The sequence below is a fragment of the Ammospiza caudacuta genome, chromosome 5, assembly GCF_027887145.1.
Source record: "Ammospiza caudacuta isolate bAmmCau1 chromosome 5, bAmmCau1.pri, whole genome shotgun sequence".
Lineage (NCBI taxonomy): Eukaryota > Metazoa > Chordata > Aves > Passeriformes > Passerellidae > Ammospiza > Ammospiza caudacuta.
Window position 1 is genome coordinate 7,134,717 of NC_080597.1, and position 20,207 is coordinate 7,154,923.

General features: G+C 40.9%; 1 protein-coding gene across 2 annotated transcripts in view; it reads left to right on the forward strand.

Annotated features, from left to right (window-relative positions):
* Positions 1 to 1,825: 1,825 nt before the first annotated feature.
* Positions 1,826 to 20,207, forward strand: part of FBLN1 (fibulin 1) — a 63,863-nt gene continuing 45,481 nt past the window's right edge. For both annotated transcript variants that reach the window (XM_058805033.1, XM_058805034.1), the window contains exons 1-2: positions 1,826 to 2,265; positions 15,007 to 15,106. In XM_058805033.1, the coding sequence (XP_058661016.1) occupies positions 2,202 to 2,265; positions 15,007 to 15,106 (164 nt within the window). In that variant the 5' untranslated portion in view covers positions 1,826 to 2,201. The remainder of the gene's footprint in view (positions 2,266 to 15,006; positions 15,107 to 20,207) is intronic.

A 20,207-nucleotide genomic window follows, 5' to 3' on the forward strand; every position in this document is an offset into this window, starting at 1 on the left:
AATTCTTACTCTGGAGTAAAAATGTCCACACATGGTGTTAATCAGGGGAACTCCATGTGTGGACAGGCTATTATGTATGACTTTACACTGTTTTAGGCATGCTGGGTGAAGTTCTTTATACCCACCTTTAATCAATTAGGGGAGGTTTTAATGTAGAGTGAAAAAAGGCAATATTGAACTGAACCCAGAGTTATTACAGAGGGGATTTCTCTGGTTCAGTAAACTGGCATGAATTTTAGACAAGGTGTAATCTTTGTGAGGTGTCTCTCCCAGCTGTCTGATACATGAAAAATGGTAGCTTGGAGGTTGGAATGAAACACTGGCAAGGTCCCACTGTAGCTGATGTAAAATCCTTTTAAACTGAGTCAGGGCATTTAATAAAGAGAGAGAAATAGACATGCTTATAGTAGAAAATCCCCCAGTTAAATTCCCCCCTCCCATACAAAATCAGCCATCCATCCCTCTTTCCTTTTCCAGCTGCCCCTTCCCAATAAAACAAGGAGAAAATCAACCCCAAAAACCCACCAAAACCAACAACAACAACAAAACAAAAACAAAAACAAACCCCAAAAACAAACCAACAAACAAACAAAAAAACACCCTGAAACAACAACAACAAAAAAAAAAAAAACAAACCAAAAACCCACACAAAAAACCAAACCAAAACAAAACCCCAAAGAAACCCCAAACAAAAAACCCCAGCAGTTAAAAGAAGACAATGTGGACATTTTGAGTGTGGATGGAGGTCAGTTCTTGGATAACTTTCTGCATCATGTGTGGGAGGCAGCACCAGAAGGGTTTTGGAACCAGATTCAGAAGGAACAAAAGGAAATGGCCCTTCACACAGTCACTGTTGAGTCCATGAAATCAGTTGCCAAAGGGTGTTTTGGATGATAAAGTTTTACAAGAACTCGTGGGGAGACATGATAAATACCTGGAGTAGGAATTCACTGCGGGCTACTAAATACACATTTCCCTGAGGAAATGCTCCAAACTCAAAGGAACTGAAGGCTGGGACAGTAATTGTGACAATTACTGTGTGTTTTTCTTACTCATGCTCTTCCACTACTTTACAACTGTGGCTGAAGACAGGCTGTTGGGATAGTTGGACTCTCGGCCTTATGGTGGTATTTATGTTCTTGTGTTAGAAAAGTGCAAATAACTTGGTGAGGAAGAAAACACACATTCACCTCTTACTGCCTTAAACACTTTTTCCATTTGGACATTTTGAGGAGAGACACTCAAAAGTTGCATTATTGAGTAGTTACACGAGGAACCTTCAAGCAAACACACAATGACTCCCAACTCTTTGTTTGTGTAAAATCGAGGGCAAAGTATACAGGGGTGTTGAACTCTCTGTGTGTTTCCATCTCCATTTGCCTGCAAATATTATCCCTCTTATTATCTGAAAGATCTCAGCAACAGCATTGCCAACTGGGTCCTTTGACCACTATCAGTGTTTGTGTTCCTGTTTAAATAAGATAAGGAGGTTAAAAAAAAAAGAAGATGAAGAAGAAGGGAGGGGAGAGAAATCAGAGCTGCCTCATTTGGGTTGAAATTCTCATCCTGACTTCTTAAGAGTAGGGGGAGGGAAGAAGGGATTTTTATTTTCCCCACTGAATTTCATTGAAAGATTCTAGAATCTCTCTCCTCTTAAAAACCATATCTGATTGACAAAAGCTGTACTGGGGTAAGGACCTAGAAGGGGAGAGGAAGTTGAATATTCCCCCTTTAGACATTAAACCTCTGCTAGGTGGTTTCTTTTGTTTTATTTTGCTTTGCCTTGCCTTTGTTTGTGGCTTTCCTCTACTTGGAGACGACAGAAGTCGCTGCACTTCTGTTTCACGGGATCAGAGACAGTTCGGGCTGAGGTTCAGGCTGAGGATCTGCCGCTCGCCGAGCTCCGGGGAGTCACAGTGAGGGCGTGTGGGGGCGGCGGGCCATCGGCAGCACCAGGCAGCCTCCGGTGCCTCAGAGCTGCGGCCCCGGCTCTGTCCTGCAGGCTGGATCATTAAGCGGGCAGGCACTGAATTAAATCTTTGTAAAGCCCACCGAGTGGGGTGTTCCTGCGACCTCCTTCCCAACCGGTCTGGGGCGGCTGGGACAGCAGCAGCAGCAGCAGCAAGCGGGAAGGGAGAAGGGAGAGCGCCCCGGCCGCCTGAGGAGAGCCGAGACCCGCTCGGGGCCAGCGCTGCCCGCCGATGGACGGGGCCCTGCGGCTGCTCCTGCTCCTGGCGCTGCTGCCGCCCTCGCTCCGGGGACAAGGTAAGAGCGGGCAGGGACCCGGGCATGGCTGCGGGGCCATGGGGCCCCTTCTCCCCCGTGTCCCTGCGCGTCCCGGGCAGGCTTTAAAGCGCCGCTGCCACGTCCAAGTGAGCAGAAAGGCGTGGTGAGCCCCGGCCCCGCCGCTGCCCCCGGGCAGGCTCCGCCGGACGGGACGGGACGGGCTGGGCTGTGCCGCGGGTGTTGAGCTCTCTGTGGGAGAGGGCGATGGGTTCGCCCTACGGACACCCCCACCCCGCCCGGGATCCGGAGCGGCTCGGTGGATATCGCAGGAATGTCGCGACATGTCGGGGCGGGCGCCGCGCGGTGCCCCTGGTCCCCAGCGGGAGCGAAGGGTCCGAAAGCGGCGGTGGCAGCAGCTCTGACCTGCCGGACACAGCTCCAGCCGAAAGCAAGCACGGGAAACCGAGCCAGCAGCTTACTGGGATCCCAGAGGAGAGGCAGGAATAGCCAAGGATGCAGGTTTTTGGAGACAAAACGTGGAGCGTGTGCGAATGGTACCGTGTGATGTGGTTGGTATTGAAAGCATTGGTTGGTTGGTTTTGGGATCTGGATCTGAGCCATGGCTCCTTTTCCGTACTGCACACTTTTATTCCTGATCTCTTAGTGCTGTCTGAAGAGAGGACGTGAACTTATTAAATCGTTGTAGAAGTCTCATGCAAATCTTAATTTGTAGGAGGTGACAAAGAAAGTATTTGTCCTATGGTGATAATGACTTTATCACAGCTCACAGGTAAGTGACTTTTCCATTAGAGTGACCCCAAGGGGTCCATTGAGGTTTCATTACACTCCGGGCAAGTCCTTGGAAACACACGGTCACTGGCCTAGGCAGACAAAAGCCAGTGAAACAAACAATTTGTTAATATCACAGTGTCTTGAGTCTTGGATTTTCATATAGCAGGGCACTTATCACAGATATCTGTCAAAATACCTGCTCTGATAAAGAATTGTAGAGCTCATTTTAAAGAGGGACAGAACAAGATGGTCAGAAGACCAGCGTTCACCTCCAGAATCAAAATAGCTCCTACTTTGCCTTAGGCAACAGAGTACTTCAGCAAAACTGTGGCTTTGATGTGCCTGTGAGCAGGCATAGTAATTTTAAGCATCCAACATTATTGTGGAACATGAATAATTTCAGTTTGTAACCTCTGTACATTTAACCTTAGTTACTGGATAACTTTTTAGAAAACTGGGAAGTCATTAGATGTATAAGCTCCGTTTTAAAAAAGTTTTTTTAACACAAAAATTAGCAGTAAAATACATATCAGGGTTTGATTTCCAGATTAGAATCCATACTCTAATTTGACTGAGAATTCCTATTTCTTAGAACTTAACAGTAACCTGGATAAAAGCAGGTGAGGATCCTTGCTTAGGAGATCAGTATTTAAAAAGTAGACTTCACTTGGGTGAAATAATGAATGAATATTGAATAATAATCTGTGTTTTAGAGGTAAATGGAGTAATTACATGGTGGAGTCATGTTGTTGAAGTCTTTGGGGCAGAGCCTGTGCTCCCCTGCAGGTCTGGAATGAGAGGCTTTGGAGCAGAGAGGAGCTCCCATGTGCTGTAGAGATGCAACTGCCAAGTTACTAGGATAGCGTATTTATGAAATACAGTTTTCTTCTGAATTTGTTGCCATCAGTTTTCTTAATTGCTTTTCGTCACTAATGAATCATCAAATCATCAGTGGCTCTTAAAGTCTTCATTCTGAAGGAGCTGAAGGGACTGCCTTCAGGGAACTGCCCAGTGCACGCTAATATAGGATATGTACATCATTGCAAGATTAAGGATGTTAAACCTTAAAACATTTCATGATACAACTTTTTTTTTTTTTTTACTGCAAACATTACATTATTTAATGCCTATCAACTACCATAAAACTAAGAAGATTAATTCCATCACCATGGCCAGTCAGGGTATTAATAGTTCATCCTGCAGCTCTCTCTTTGGCACATCTTGGTACTGCAGGCACAGTTTTAACTCACTAAAACTCTGGAAGCGTGTCTATTCAGGGGAAGCTTACTGTTGTAATAAAAAAAAATGTTCCACTGACTTTGTGGAAGGAGTTTTATTTTAAGATTATGATTTTTACATGTGCTTTTATAACAGTACATTTATAAGGAGTGTATGGGTGGAGGTAGGACACATAAAAGGCTGAATCTGTGCTTTCTTGTGTGTTACCATAGATAAGTCTGCCCCAAAAAAATCACATACCACCAGTTCTAAAACATGAGTGGTACCTCTAAACTAGTTTTTAGTTGAGTTTTTAGTTGAGTTTTGTTTTAAGAGGCCATTTTCAGAGGTGACATTTTATTGCAATCAGGAGAAGAGCAAGATGTTAAAGCTCTTTGTTTTTCATCTGTGTAATTGAAAGCAGACGTGTTAGTGAAATCCAAGAGAAACCCCCATAAACCAGCTTATCAAGTTACTGCAGTATATTTATATTGTTCTGTTAGGTTTCAGGCATTATCTGAGAGTAGGTCAATGCATTTTCAAAAGTTATTTATTTGTTGTCCTACTTCAGCCCATTCTGCAAGTTTCATATCAACTTTGCATGTGTTTTCAATAAAAAGTTGTGTTAAGACCAACTTGTTCTTCAATACTTCTATTCCTATTTTCTGAAATGAAAGATGGGCTTTAGCCCTCTGGGACTTGACTGAAATAGTTAACTGGGACCATGAAAGATTTTGAGTTTGGCTTTTTGAGTTATGGATACTTCTAAAGAAGTAGGTGGTAAAAGGAATTCAGTAAGCATAGAATCTGGGTTTACTTGATTTGTAAAATATCTGTCAAGAATAAAAGGGGATGAAACAGAGAAGGTCAAGAAAGGGAGAGCTGAAATCCAAATAAAACAACTTCAGGGCACAGGCAAGAATTTCAATGGTAACACAGAGTGGGTTAATAGGAAAGAGATAAATGAATGAAAGCTTTTGTGAAAATGTAGCAGAAAGTGATGGATGACTGTTACACAGGAAGCAAAGAAAATTAATGAAGTTAAAAAATAACAAGCAGGTAATTGTAGCCAAAACAGGCAGAAGTTTTGTGAGCACTCTGGAAATGTTAGGCACTCGTGTTTTTGTGTAATTTGATGGAAGCAGATAGGCCAGGAGTGAGATTTTAGTAGTTAAGTCATCACACAATTCAATTGGGAGGTTGAATAGCATTGCTCCAAGATAAGATGTAGAAGTGGAAGCAGAAGGTTGAGAAGATTGCAGGGTAAGAAAGAATAGAAAACTTGTCTGCAAAGAAATCCATTAAGGAGTTGTCAGGAGCAAGAGAAAAAACATAGGAAGAAGACACAACAGAAAAAGCCTAAAAAGAAGAGAAAAAGTCAGTACAGATCAGTGAAGAGTTCCAGAAAAACAGCTAGAATTACTGGCCATGATATTTTGTGAATAAAAATTAGCTTAAAAATGCTCAGAATGATGTCAAGTAAGTGGAGAAGGAGTAGCCAAGGACCTGCTAGGATGATATACTGGGTGATTTACATGACAGAGTGTACAGTGAGGGGGAAATTGTGACAGTCACCTGCATCTTTATCAGACTTGTCCTCTGGTGAGACAGAGGACAGCCCAGAACAAATTGTGTTGAAATTCTTCTCTGATCAACAGGATGCAGCATGTCTTGAGCATCTCCCATGCTTGCACTCTCCTCAGTATACCAACAAATATTTGGCTAAGGCAATTCATTAAGTTCCTTCTGTTCACATTTTAAAGCACGCAACATTTCTATTTCCTTCAGCACTAAGAAGTACTTTGTCTCTGATTTGTACCTATTATAAACTACTTCAGACTTAAAAGTTTTGATAAACTGCCTTTTGAATTTGAAGCATGTGCTGCTGTATCTTAAGAAGCAAATAAATTCCAAGATTTTCAGGGATTTTCATTCATACTCTTTTCAGTTAGTTAAAATACTGTTACATTTTCATTCAAAGAAAGGTGATGCACTTTTGGGTACTGAGTACACAGGTATAGGAAATATCTATAGGAAGTATTGATTTCTGGGTGGTAGTAGCACCACAAATGAACAATGCTGCACAAGGATGCACTATGTTCCCCAATAAATTGTTTGGTTTTCAGTCTAGTCAAAATCTGGATTGAGACTTTAATCTTAGTAATAAAGAAAGCAATACCAGAAAAGATCTTTTTTATCAGTACTGAAGTGTACAGATGTAGAAATACTTCATATGCTATATTCCAGCTTTTTAGAGTATTTCTGAGGATTTTATGAAGCTTTGGAAGGATTTAATGTGTAAATGCTACTTGCACTACACTCATTGGAAATACTGCCACCTTCCAGCTTTGCTCTGGTCACTGACTAAATTTCAGGTACTGAATACTTTTAATATAAATGCTTAGTAAGAGAATCTGGGAGAGCTAGATGTTGATTTGTGGCTCAGCATAGATAATTACAGAATGAGGAAAGTCTCATGTAAGAGTTCTGGTAATGTTTTCTCTAAAATGAAACCTTCCTAAAGCATTGCTATATATATATATATATGCAAAAAAAGGATCTGTATTTTCTTCCTGCTTTGTTAAGTCTGTGGTTCCTTCCTCACTTGAACCCTGACCCGTTGTGCTATAAATTTTATCCCATCTGCTTAGTGTTTCCTGACTGTTCTTTAAATATGGCAATACTAGAATATCAGAACCTTTCATCATTGTCCATCATTTTTCATATTCAGCAATAAACATGCTGCCTACAGAGAAGATACATTTTACTTTAGCAGTATATAAAAGCATAGTTATTATTATTAATTTACTAGTCAGATGAAAATACAGAAATCCCAGTGTGAAAATGTTTTTCCTGTAATAATTTTACAGGAATAGCAATAGAAATAGAAATAGAAATAATTTTATGGCAATAAAAATGCATGAGCATATATGTTCAATATTCTGAGATGTGCTGCTCTGTCATGTTCTCGTATCCTCATTTAAGTAGCTTTATTTTGGATATATACATATACTTGGACTCAAAACTGTTTAAGGTCTAACTAAAGACTGTCATTTTACTGCAGTACATTTCAGGTCATGGCCTTTATATAAATGAACAGGACTAGCAATAGGTTAATTTTAGTATCCTAAGTAAAAATTTCTAATCACACCATTTTTCATTATTTGAAATGAGAAATCAAGAGAAGATTAAAATTTGCTCTTAAATGAGAATGCCCTATTTGGCACTTTTTCTGTGAGGTTATTTCATTATTTCCATTATTTTCTTACAGGGGGAAAAGTGAAGGGCAAAGTTTAGCATGCATTTGTCAGGCAGAGCAGTTGCAATTCTTTCTAAGACTTTTTTTGTGTGTCCTTCCATGTCATCATGTCATCTTGTGAATGCACCATCTTTTTTCGTGTTCTTGTGAGGATGTAAAGTCTGGGACAGAAACTACACATCCTAAGCTGTTTACACAATGCTGATTCAGTGGACTCCAGGTTTCTCTCAACACTTGCATGTCTTCTAGACATTTTCAGAAAATTCTTTATTCTTTTAGTCTTAATGTCTTTTAGTCTTCAGCCTCCTCATGGAAGCCCAAAAAAGAACCCATCCAGAAGGATGAAAAAATAGGTATTAATTTGTTCCCAGGAAAGGCATCCTCAGGGAGCAGCAGTCTTCAGGTCCACAAAAAGTTGAGTGCTTAAGAGATAGTGACAAAAGAATGAATTGAAATGAGCTTTTGGAGTGAACAGTGAGGTAATAAATTAAAAAAAAAATTCAGTTCTTGCTGAATGTATGAGATCTTGGAGCACAGGAGCACATTGCCTGGACAAGTTTGGGCATTGCCTGGACAAGTCTGGGAACCAGCCTCACTTGATACTGATTTTAAACAACTACAAAGAGCTCTTCCCACAAGTGACTGAATTTTATCAGGTCTCCCTGAAAGTAGTGAGTAAGACAAGATAACCTGCTGAGGCCTTCTAAGATATCATTATCTTTTCTGATATTTTGAGATACATATATATATATATGTGTATATGTATATATATATATATATCTAAGATGCCTTATTCCTGCAATAGATGGAGGTGTCTTTTCTAATTTTTAGTAGCCAGCTGCCTACTTTTAGGAAGATTTTTTTTAGATCCAAAGCATAATAAAACTCTGCTTTCCCCACTAAGGACATAATGGATGTTGCACCATAGCTTTGCCTCTGTCAGGCCTGCCCTCATCACCAGCTATTGCCATGGAAGGTTTTAAGAACTTGTTTTATAAACAGCACACAGATATCTCATAAAATGAGGTTTGGCTGTGTCTGAAAAATCCCCCTAGTTGTGTGATGGCCATTGCTGGTGCTACCAGACTCACATTCCCTATTAATGAGTGTTCCCCAGACCTAAATAATTTCCAGTAAAGTGTTGGCTCTTTTCAAACCAACCACAAAACACACTAACATACCAGGCATTTCCTCTAGGGTGCTGCTGCTTTAGTTACTATGTTAACTGGGTTTCTTCAGTGATTTCAGCTGTCCTGAAATAATCACCCTCAGCTAAGAACCCATCTGAAAGTAAAGGTTCAAACCCTTTAAACATGCTTAGAGAGGATGTAGTATTTTTTAGCTGTATGTGAATTGTGAGTGATTGTCTATCAGCCCGTAAATCTCCAGTATTACCCCTCACACTTGGAGGAGAGGAGCCCAAAGTCACAAATCCTCTTTGAGGGACTGAGCAGGACAGGACAGGGACACTGGTGAGGAACACATCCTTGAATCCTACAACAAATGCACTGGAGAATTCCTCCTGGCCCCTGCTGCTGTGGATGTGAGGAGAGAGGGTGTCCTGGCTCCAAGTTTTATGCTTTTATTATGAAGTTCAGGCTGTCTTACTCTTTAAGGAAGCCTGTAAGAACAACTGAGTGGAATGACCAAGAGTATCTTACTGTCCACAGATCTAGGGCCACAGTTCAGCTGTGACTGTTCATTGCACCCCATCAGTGTTTTGGGGTATTGGATGAACATTTGATTCCCCTGCTCTGTGTGCCCAATCTTAAGGTGAACCAGCACTTCTCTGCAGAAAAAAAAAAAAAAGCTGCTATTCACTTTGCTTCTTTCTTTTCATATAAAATGGAATAGGGGCATCTTCATTCCCACTCCATTCTGAAGAGATCCATCACACACTCACCTTGTCTCAGATGAAGAATGGCAATGCTCTCCTGCTTTGCTCCTTCTGGTTCAAACTATTTGTTTCAGGGAATCATGGGGGCAGATTTTCTGTTGTACATCTCTCCCTTTCATGGTTTCAGGTCTCCTTCACCCTTTCCCCTGATCTGTGAGCCCATTCCCTAGGTTTACACACAATGAAGATGAGAAAAGCTGTATTTGTCATGTTAGTCTATTGCCAGTTGGACCTTTGAAATCAGCTGACTTCCCTCTTGTCTGAACATGTCTCCAGGTCTATTCCATACCTTAAGAGGCCAGCCAGAGTGTGTTTGCATTGCCAAAGACAGCATTTCCACAGTTTAATGTAAGAAGAAGGAAAAAAATCAAGAGTACACATCCCAGCTGCCAGCACTGTTGTCCCTGCCACAGAAGCACAGAAGCAGCTGAGTTTGTCCACCTGATAACAGCCCAGTGTCACTGCTCAGGAGGAATTAATTTGGTGTAGCAGAGCACACTCTGTTTGCCCTGAATGTTGAGCAAATGGGAGCCTTGGTTAAACAGATATGCAGTTGATGTAATTTTGTGAGAATGCAGATTGGAAGACAAAGAATGTGACTCTGAGTATGATGGCTGGCCAGTCTGTCGTTCTGAGGATCAAATTCTGTGAGCAGATTTGGAGTTTTTTCCAGCTGGCAGTTAGATGGATGAGCATCACTAGTGAGAGGGTTTTCTGGACAGGACAAGAGAGGTTTTATCAGAAAGGTACTCAGTGACTGCTGAAAGTGGTTTTCTTACTGGAAACCCAAACCAGTATGTGCCTGCTGTGCTCACAAGTTCCAAAAATTCTGCATGACATATTATTACTGAAACATGTTGGATCGGTGCTGAGCTCTCACAGAGTCTATCTGTTGCCTGTATCCTCGTGTGCTGAGAAGTGATGATCATGTTTTGTCTCCTCACATTCCACAGTGCTGAGCCTCTTACAGACTAAATTGAGTGAGAGGCAAGATCTGCACCTCATTTTGCAAACATAATCAATTCATGTGCTTAAAGGATTATAAACATCTTAATAAGAAGGTGTGATTTTGACCCCTTGACCTGGACTCACTTCCTAATCTATATCAAACTACAGGTTGTGATGTGGGCTGGGAAATCAGGGAGTTTGAGGGTCACATCATTGACTGCCCTGAAGAACAGGCAATCCTGACTGGGCTCAGGTGTCTCTTCAGTTTGGTTTCACCATCAGGTTGATAACTCTTCCACACATCAGTAATGAACAGCCACCCAATCCTGGAATATATGAAGGCCTTTCCAATAGAGGCAACAGTGGAGAATATCTGCTGTTGAAGATTGTTACCTAAAAAAAATCTCCCTTTTTGATGTAGCTGGAATGCTACTGCTATGAAATTTATCCAGTTCTTTTTACTCCTGCTTTTCATTTGCACAAGAGACAATTCAGGGGCTCTCATTCCAGGAATCATGCTTTTTTTGCATTCTTCAGCTTATCTTTCTTTTGCAAAAAATACTCACTGCAGCAGCTGAATAAGCAATTATTGCATCACAGAAGTCTAAGGTCATGCAGATATCAACCTCATTTCTTGCTTTGAACTCTCCACAAGTTATGGCAATCCTGTTAAAAAATCTTTTTCTTAAAACAACATTTTCTTGTGCACATCATGTCTGTGTAAACATAGCTCTGAACCAGCATGTGAATGCATCATGCACACATAATGTTTGAATATTCTTGACCTTAACCATGCCCTATCTGATAGATTTTCTTCATGACATCTTTTGTAAAATTAGAGAAATTTAGTTCCAGCTGTGTTTCTGCTGTCTCCTTCCCAAGACTCCTGAGATCTCTCTCACAATTTAACTCCTGAAATCTCTCTCACAATCCAACTCCTGAAATCTCTCTCACAATCCAACTCCTGAAATCTCTCTCACAATCCAACATACTCCAGGTGTCCACTAGGACAGGCATCCGTGCTGTTACCATACTAACAGAGCTCAAGTTCTTTTGGATGCCCTGCTGCACATACCTTTGTACAGGAATTGGTGATAAAAGTGGTGATAAAGCTGCATTGGATTTTATCCAAAATAAACCTGGGATTTTCTGAACAAATCAGCATGCAAAATTACTGTATCTGATGAAAAGGAAGTTAACATGCTCCCCCCTATTAACAGAGTTCTGGTTTCTACTCATATTTTTCTGTCTTGTGATACCAGAAAGTTGAATCAGCATTCCTCAATTTTACAAAATGGATCTGACACTGTTTTCTTGCATGTTACAACTTTGCTGTAGGGTTTCTCCCTCTAAATAAAGAGTCAGTGCTCTGAGGAGATGCCCACCAGAAACACCAAAAAGGTATGAAACTTTTGTGATAAGGAGACAACAGCATGGAACCCCTGCAATAAGATGACAACAAAAGGGCACATTTAATCTGAGCACAGATGATGGCACCAGCATTTCCCATAACAGCATTGTCTTTAGGATGCCTGAGATTTCTCTGGCTGGTTTGCTTGAAGCATGGTGCACTTGGCAAAATTGCTGAAGGAGCACCAGGTTCAGTGGAGCAGTGCTGTTCTTCCTGCTTGATCATTGCAGGTCTGAGGTGTGCCAGGAGCCCACCAGCTGAAGTAAGAGATGTGGTTACAGTCAAGAAAAAAAAAAAACAGCATATTTTTTTTCAGTGAGATTCCTTGAGATGTCATAGTCAGAGTAGTTTCTACCTTCTGCTTCCCACTGCCTGGTTCTTTGGCCACCCTGCAATACCAACTCAAAGTTAGGAGAGGCTGCAGAGTGGCCACAGTCCCTCTGTGCTCCTGGTCCCCTGAAGAAGGTGCAAGAAGGCACAAACAGCCTCAGAATGACCCTTTTGCACAAGGATTTCCAACTGGGAGCAACATGACCGTGCACATGTGTACAGTGGAATTAGCAACAGAACTGCAGCTGGGAGGTGGTAATTCTGTCCTGCTTCTAAACACTTATTAGCCACTCTTAATGCCCAAATAGAATCACTTCCAGTGCAATCAGAGGCTGACACCTGATATGTGAGACTCACGCTCTGAGATTTTGAAAGAGTAGGGATTTCCATTTTCAAACCAAACTGCAAAGCCAAGAGAAAATGTTTTTCACTGTTTAATTGTTACGTTTTAGAAGAATGGCCTTGAGGGTGGAGTGCTTTATTTTTTACTGGTTGTTTTTCACTTCCCTCTATTCTCAGGAGATGTCTGGCAGGATCTTTAGAGGATATGAATTGTGATGTCACCAAAACAATGGGCCTGGACCACAGACCTCCTTCCACAAACTCTCCATGATCCCTCTTTGCTTGGATGCACTCCTTCAGAGAAGCTTGCTTAGCTTGGCCTGCTTTAAGTCTTTGGGTTATTTGGTTGGAGTAGAGGTGTGCTGCCAGGGCTTGGAGGGAAGAGCTGGTGTCCAGAGCCAGGGATTGTCCTTCTGGGGAGGAACTTGGCTGAAGACTCATTTGCACAAAGCCCTGCAGAAACCTGCAGCCAGCTCTGCATTTCAGTGAAATGTGTATCATTTTTCAACACACTTAAGATTGATTGCAGACAGCAGCACTAGAAAGGAGGTTATTTGTAGTGCTTTGTATGAAATCTGATGCATATGATGTCTGTCAGCTGGAAGGCCCCAGACAGGGTCCCTGTGCTCAAAGAAGAGCTTAGACACAAATTCATGGATTTCAGGCAGACTTTTATTTACTAGACTAGTTTAATCCAAAGCATTATAAATTGCACTTAGCTTTCAGTCACTGGCATGAATTCTGGACATGCTGAGGGATTCAAGAGAAATATTGCCTTGACTTAGTAATGACAGAATTTTGACCATTATTTTGGGTAAGACTAGAAGAATGACCTGGGTCATAGAATACAGAGCCCTGTTGCAAATCGACACTTAAAAGCAATTCTAAGTATAATGATTTTCTTAATAAAACACATTTGCTTTACTTGATCCAATAATTTTAATTGTTGTTTACTGTAATAATACTGTAATACTGCAATTTTTGTTGACAGGAACTGTGCCCTTTCACAGGTTTTACTTACCTATGCCTAAAATGGTCTGTTTCTCCTCATTTAGCAGGACTTTGATTCCCCTCATCATCCTCCTAATCTTTCTTTACACATTTTGCATTTTGGTTTCCTAAGCAGGGAAAGCCAGAATCCTGCCAGAAATCCAGAGCTTTGCACTATAGAGTTGATAACTGCCTTAAGAGTACCTACCTCAAAATGACTGATGCATCCTGAAATCTCACTTAACTCTTTCATTTTTGCTTTGAATTATAATCACTAGGAATATAGGTTGTTTCCTGCAAAAAACCCCCCTGAATTACTGAAGGGAATTGACTTCTCCATGTGTTTTTATGTGCCTTCCCCTTCAAGGAATGTGAATTCCTTGATGATCTCAGGTTTTTTCCAACCTGAATGATTCTGTGATTCTATAAGAGATTCTGTTTCTGGTAAGAGGTTGACCAGTTTGTAGTTTCCCAGATCTTCTCTCTTGTCCCTCTTGAGGTCAGGGAGACACTTGTTCTCCTTGATCCTTCAGGAATTCCTCTCATTCACCCTGAGCTCCAAAATCATCATTTATAACCTGGTAATGCCATCACCGCTCTCCCTCAGCACTCATGGGTGAAACCTGTCAGGGCCCTCAGTCAAAAAACCGAGGAAACAGAGAGAAATCATTGGAAAGCTGTCCCTCTGGATAACCAGATGTTTTTTTTACATATTTTTCATATTTGTTACACAAGGAGCTGTTCAGTGTTCAGACCACAAGACAATTAATAGAAAAGTGTGACTCCTGTTTTATTCCAAGTTCTGATACACCTGCTGTGCAGTGAACTTTTGCACTTGGAACACGAAGCAAACCTGTAGTGCTTGTCACTTCATTAACAGTATTCAGTTTTATTAAATTAGAAGCTTGCAAAAATATTCTCTACACAAATAATTGTCTTTGGGGTGGTTCCCCTCAGTGTCAGTGTTGGTATAAGTTGGTAACAGGATTAATTTTTCTGTCATGTGTTAAGTGATCAAAATACCATACACCTTTTTGTTCCTCTCTGCAGTACTTTTGATTTGACATACTTCTGAGTAAAAAATTGAAAGCAGACTAACTGGATAATAACCTCAGGAAAAAAAATAGTTCTGCAAATTTGCTTGTAATTTGTTTCATTTGTTTTTCACATCAGGTATTTGATTTATCCTGTATTTTTCAGGATTTTAAAAGGTTGTTTATTTCTGTTTCTGCTTTTTATAATAAAGGAGTGCAATCCCAAAGATTCTTTTGTTTGGCAGGACTATCCGAACTGGTTTCTGCCTGTGTATCAGTCCCTAAGCTATGTCTTTGTGTGGAATGTTAGGAGAAAATGCAGTTTGCTTCACCAAGAAAGGAAAACCTGCAGCACTGGGCTTTATTGCAAGGTGCTGACAGGGGCTTGCTTTGGCCATGGATGCTTTTTGTATGGGTGCCCTGTCCTGTCTGTAAGTCAGGGAGGGAAAAACTGCCTTGCTTGTGTTTGGTTGGGTGTTTTTTAACTGGCAGATGCAACACCACTTCTTAAAATTGTATTAAATATATTGTGTTTTTCTCTCTTTCCTCATCTCTGCAGATCTGTCAGTGGAAGAATGCTGTGACAAGGGTGTTGAATGGGCAATCACAAACAGGATATGTGCCTCTCTGCCATTAATATCCGAGTCTAGAGAATGCAGGTACACACTTACATGTTATGTATTAAAACACAGTTACATATTACATATTAAAACACAGTCTATACTCTAATGTGAAGCCACAGAAATGGCAGGTATTAAAGCCAACTTACAAGATGAAGCATCCAACTCTTACATCCCAGCTTTTCAACTCCATATGCAGCCTTGGGGAATTCTTCCTGACTACCTACTTTTCATCCAATCCAGTCCTTTTAATTTTTGGTGTAAGTCTAGCTTAGATTCACCCACCCTGATCCATGTGGTATTTAGTGTCTCTTACTCAGAGGTTTTCCCCCTCAGAGGACACCTCAGAATGGCTGCGCTGATGTCACCAAGCTGGTTGTGGATCTGACTGTAGAAAATAGAACCTCTCAGTTAATACACAGATTTCTCAATTCTGCTGTGAATTGATAGGATATTTCTATTTGGCAATCTACTAAATGAAATAATTAAAACAAATGTTAAGATTTTGATTCTACTGCATCTCTTATGTTATTGTGGCATTTGTAGTTTTTATGTCGATATAATTTGCGTTATTTTTGCTGCTACATGCACTTGTTACAATTAATTACTGGGGCAAGCAACTGGTAGTTTGAGAGGCAGCTTCACAAAGAAATTTGTGTTTAAAACTTTGCTCCTCCCTACTCAAATGGATTGCAGTGTGATTTAACCTTGGTAATAATTATAGAAGGGTTGAGTTGATTTTTATTACAGAAAGTGTCTTCCAGGGAAGTCTTTCTGTACTTTCTGACTTTTGCATTTATACTGGCATCAAAAGCAGCCTCTTACGCAGAAGAATTGACAGATAGGAAATAAATGCCAATTTAGGAAACAGTTGAGGAGTCATAAGAATTAGAGGCAAAACAGAGGCAGGAAAAACAGGAAACCAAGTTTATTGAACAATCTAGGTCTGAGTATCTTGATGATATAATAATAATTTGATTCATATGAATTGAGATTCTGTTGCAAATAATTTATTCTTCAAAAGATTTTAATTTTGGAGACTTAGTAGGACTTCATAGGAACTGGAGAACAAACTCACTAATGATTCATCTAGCTTATGTGCATGACTGAGATGTAGTTAAGAAAGTTATACTTATAAAATAAAAGGCATATATTCTGTGAGAGGTGTGAGCCCTTCTTGTTTTGAATCATCTGTTTAGAATAGTAATAACAGTGGTGTTTCAGATTGAGTCCCTCCCTCAAAGGAAGCCCACTGCTAGAGTCTCTTGTGTGAGGAACCAGCTGCTTCATTGAGTTGGAATTGCATACCCTTGGCCATTTCCCAACCATTTAAAATACATCCATAGTAATCAAAGAACCATGGAATGGTTTGGGTTGGAAGGGACCTTAGAGACCATCCAGTTCCAAATCCTTCCGTGGCAGGGACAGCTTTCATTATCCCAGATTGCTCCAAGCCCTGTCCAGCCTGGCCTTGGGCACTTCCAGGGATGGGGCAGCCACAGCTGCTCTGGGCACCCTGTGCCAGGGTCTCACCAACCTCACAGTGGAGAATTTCTTCCTGACATCCAATCTAAACCTACTCTCTGTCGTTTTGAAGCCATTCCCCATTTGTCCTGTCACTCCAAGGCCTTGTAAATAGTCTCTCTCCATCTTTCTTCTGGGCTTGCTTTAGGTGCTGGAAGGGGCAATTATGTCACCCCAGAGCCTTCTCTTTCCCAACCTGGCCTTGGGCACTGCCAGGGGTAGGCCAGCCTCAGCTTCTCTGGACCCCCTGTGCCACAATCCCACCACCCTCAAGGGGAAAATGTTTTCCACAGAAAGAATTGTTTTCCAGCCCTGTCATTCTCGTATCTGCCACATCACAAGGTGATGCTCTGGGCTCCAGCACATTTGTAAGGCTCTTCTACCCGAGTCCCTTGTGGTTCCTGAGGGAGCCATCTGTGTCACTGTCACTCACTGAGTGTGCTGTGGCTCACACTACAGCCATACTCACTTTTTTGTCCTACACAAGGTAAGCCAGACCCTGTGTGAAGTTCACAACTTCCAAAGATCCCCTTGTTTGCTCTTATTCCAGCTTTCAGCTGAAACAAGGCTCTGGCCCCAAAGTCTGCAATCTCTCACTGTGGTTTCTTGCCCCACACATGATTTTATCTCACTGCATTATCTCTCTGGACAATGTCAGTGTTTATCTCTGTGTCTCTGTGGCTCAGTTAATACAAGTGTAGAATTTTAATGAGTAATATCTCTGGCTGTCATCGCAGTGGGTCTTTTCCCATTCATTCATTTTCTTGTGGTATGGTTAAACTCAAGGCAGCTGGAAAGAGCTGCCAGTTAATTTTGGAACTCAACCTGTCCAATAAGTCTTCTTCCTTTCTAAGTGAAGAGTTTTCCCTGCACAGAGCTCTTAGCAAGTGAACTTAATTCCCTTGCCAGAAACAGTCTGTCTCCATATGGTATTTGCATGCCTTTGACAATGTGTAGCCTTTCTGGAATTACACCAGGAATAGCATTATTTACTAGTGTTGCAAGAATGCACATTGAGGAATCCAAGGCTGGAAGACCTAGTTTGTTTCTGCAAAATCATTCTTTTTCATGTTGATATTTTGTCCAAGACCTTCCACTGTGCACATGAACAGCACTGACATAGCTTGAAGGAAGCAGAATGAGAGAGACCGAGGGTAATAACAGCAGATTGACAAAACATTGTTTTCAGAAAAAAAGTTAAAGTTTAATGTTTTTATAAAAAGAAGAGAAATTAAAAAAAGATTATTATGAAATCTGTGCTGGTTTAGTAATGCATCCTCTACACAGGAGAATAATAAATGTGAAAATATTGTGGATGTAAGTGGGTGTGTAGATTTTCATTTGGAAATTAACTCCATGAAAATCAGCCAAGTTGGTTAAGTTTTAACAGAAAGTAAAAGTGAAAATATAAAACATGATTTCTTAACTTGATTTATAATCAAATTATCTAGTAGTGAAATAACTTTTAGATCAACATCTGAAACAATGAATAAGGATTTTTTTAAATGTCTTGGTGATTTTTGTTCACTAGTGAGCCATGAATAAAACTCCTCTTTTAGAGATGCATGATTTTACCTGAAACATCCTGAATGAACATCACTTATGAGGCCTCATGCTCCTAAAAGTTCAATATTTAGTGTTATACAATATCTGCCATATTGTGAGTACCTGTTTATTTTCTGAAAAATTTTACTGCTCTCTTTTAATTGAAAAGAATAAGGCAGATAAAGAAAAAACATCTCTTGTCTTTTTGAAGTATTACTCCTAATTAAAAAAACCAGATTCATAGAAAGGTGGCTACTTTACTTTATTTTTAGGGACCAATATTTTAATGGTCTCCAGACTACTAATGGTACACCTGAAGGTATAAGACCAAGAGACAAGTCTAAATATTCTGTTGGCTCCTTCCCCTTGCTGGGGAGCAGAAAGGGAGCAGGTTTTAGCTGAGTCTGTCATCCAGAGAGACGCCTGTGACCATCTTTCAAGGATTTCTGCCTCTGTTTCTGCCACACTGGTGTTTGGAGTCTCCAGCAATATTTGCTACCAGTGCAACTGGGCTGTAGGATTTGGGCAATGAAGTGTGATTTTATTGTTGTTGTGGTTCTCAGAATGAACAAATGGTATTTTAATCTAGCATCCAGTTGATGTTTAATTCCTTATTACAGTTGGGGTGGACCACATGACTTATGAATACAGCTGTGGGAAACATTTTAACAAACTTTCTTGTTTTGGTTGAAATTGCCTGTTTTTCAGAGATTTCAAAGAGTTGGCTGGTGTTTGGAAAAAACAAAGCCACACCAGGAATCAAACAGACCTACTGAAAGACTGCTGTTGTTTGTTTATTTGTTTGCTTGTCTGTGGCTGACATATCTAGCTCCTCAAGAGAATCTGAAGGGGTAAAGAGGCTGGAAAGTCTCTGCTCCCACACTCTTGGGCTTGGAGTTCAGTTTTTAGAGGCTTCCAAAGCCCTGAAAGTCAGACCACCCCAGAGCTGGGCAGGGAATGGAAATTCTGCTTCAGAGGGAATCTCAGCAACAAAAAAGCTAGATATTCTTCCAAACTGGAACTAAATCAGATATCAAAAACTTCAAATATCCTGCCAAATAAAGTTACTGTCCTGGGCTTAACTTCTTGCTATGATTTTAGAGTCCATTCTTGAATAGTTTGTTCATGAATTTATCCTGGCTTCTAGTTCCTATGCATTGAAATATCATGGCTGTTTTTGTCCAAGTGGGAACTGCACAGTCAGACCATTACTAATGATGGAACTGTATAATTCTAGAGTGGTTTGGATTGTAAGTGATCCATGCACAATCCAATAAATAGGAATTGGGATCTTCAGGAATGTATCTGGACAAGCTGGCCTCACCCACATGCACAGAGATCCATGATCTGAGCCCAGTATTCACATGTCCCCTGCTTTTGCCTGGCCTTAGAGCAGAGGGAGTCCCTGGGAGCTGAAAGGTCATTCCATGGTCCTGGAGGGCAGGAAAGCTCCTCCAGAGAGGATGCATGGTAAGCCATTTATCTCAGGTGATGGTGGGAAAAGCCTGTAGTTCAGTAGTTCCACTAACCCACTCCTCTTCCTGATATTATCAAATTTTTTAGCAGTGGAACAGGGGATTTTCAGGCGTACAGGATATTTTTTCTGTTTCCCAGTGTCTGTAACAGAAAGTAGTGGTGGAAGTGCTTTATCCACAAACCTATGCAGCAAAGCAGAGTTACACATAAAGGCAGAGTGGAGAAAGATCTTTCCTGGCCTTTGTATTCACATGACAGCAGCAATCAGACTGCAGGACTTTAAAGCCTCCTCATGCAGATTGTTTTCCCCTGCAGGAACAAGTTTCCAGTTTTTTCACTGGCATTGAGATAAAATAGAGTGATTTAATGAGCAGTGTAACAAAACTAAGTTTCCTGCACAATTTTATTCTGTCTCCTCTCCACATCTCCCTGCCCTGTAATACTTTTCTTTCCCTTGTCTTTCTTTTCCCCTTGCTTGCAATACACTCTGCAGTTTCTCAGTGTGACTTCCCTTGATTTCTTCATTTCTCTCCATGATCTCCAGGTGTCCCACAGAACAATGCTCTCATCTTCCTTCCTCATGCCATACCTGTTG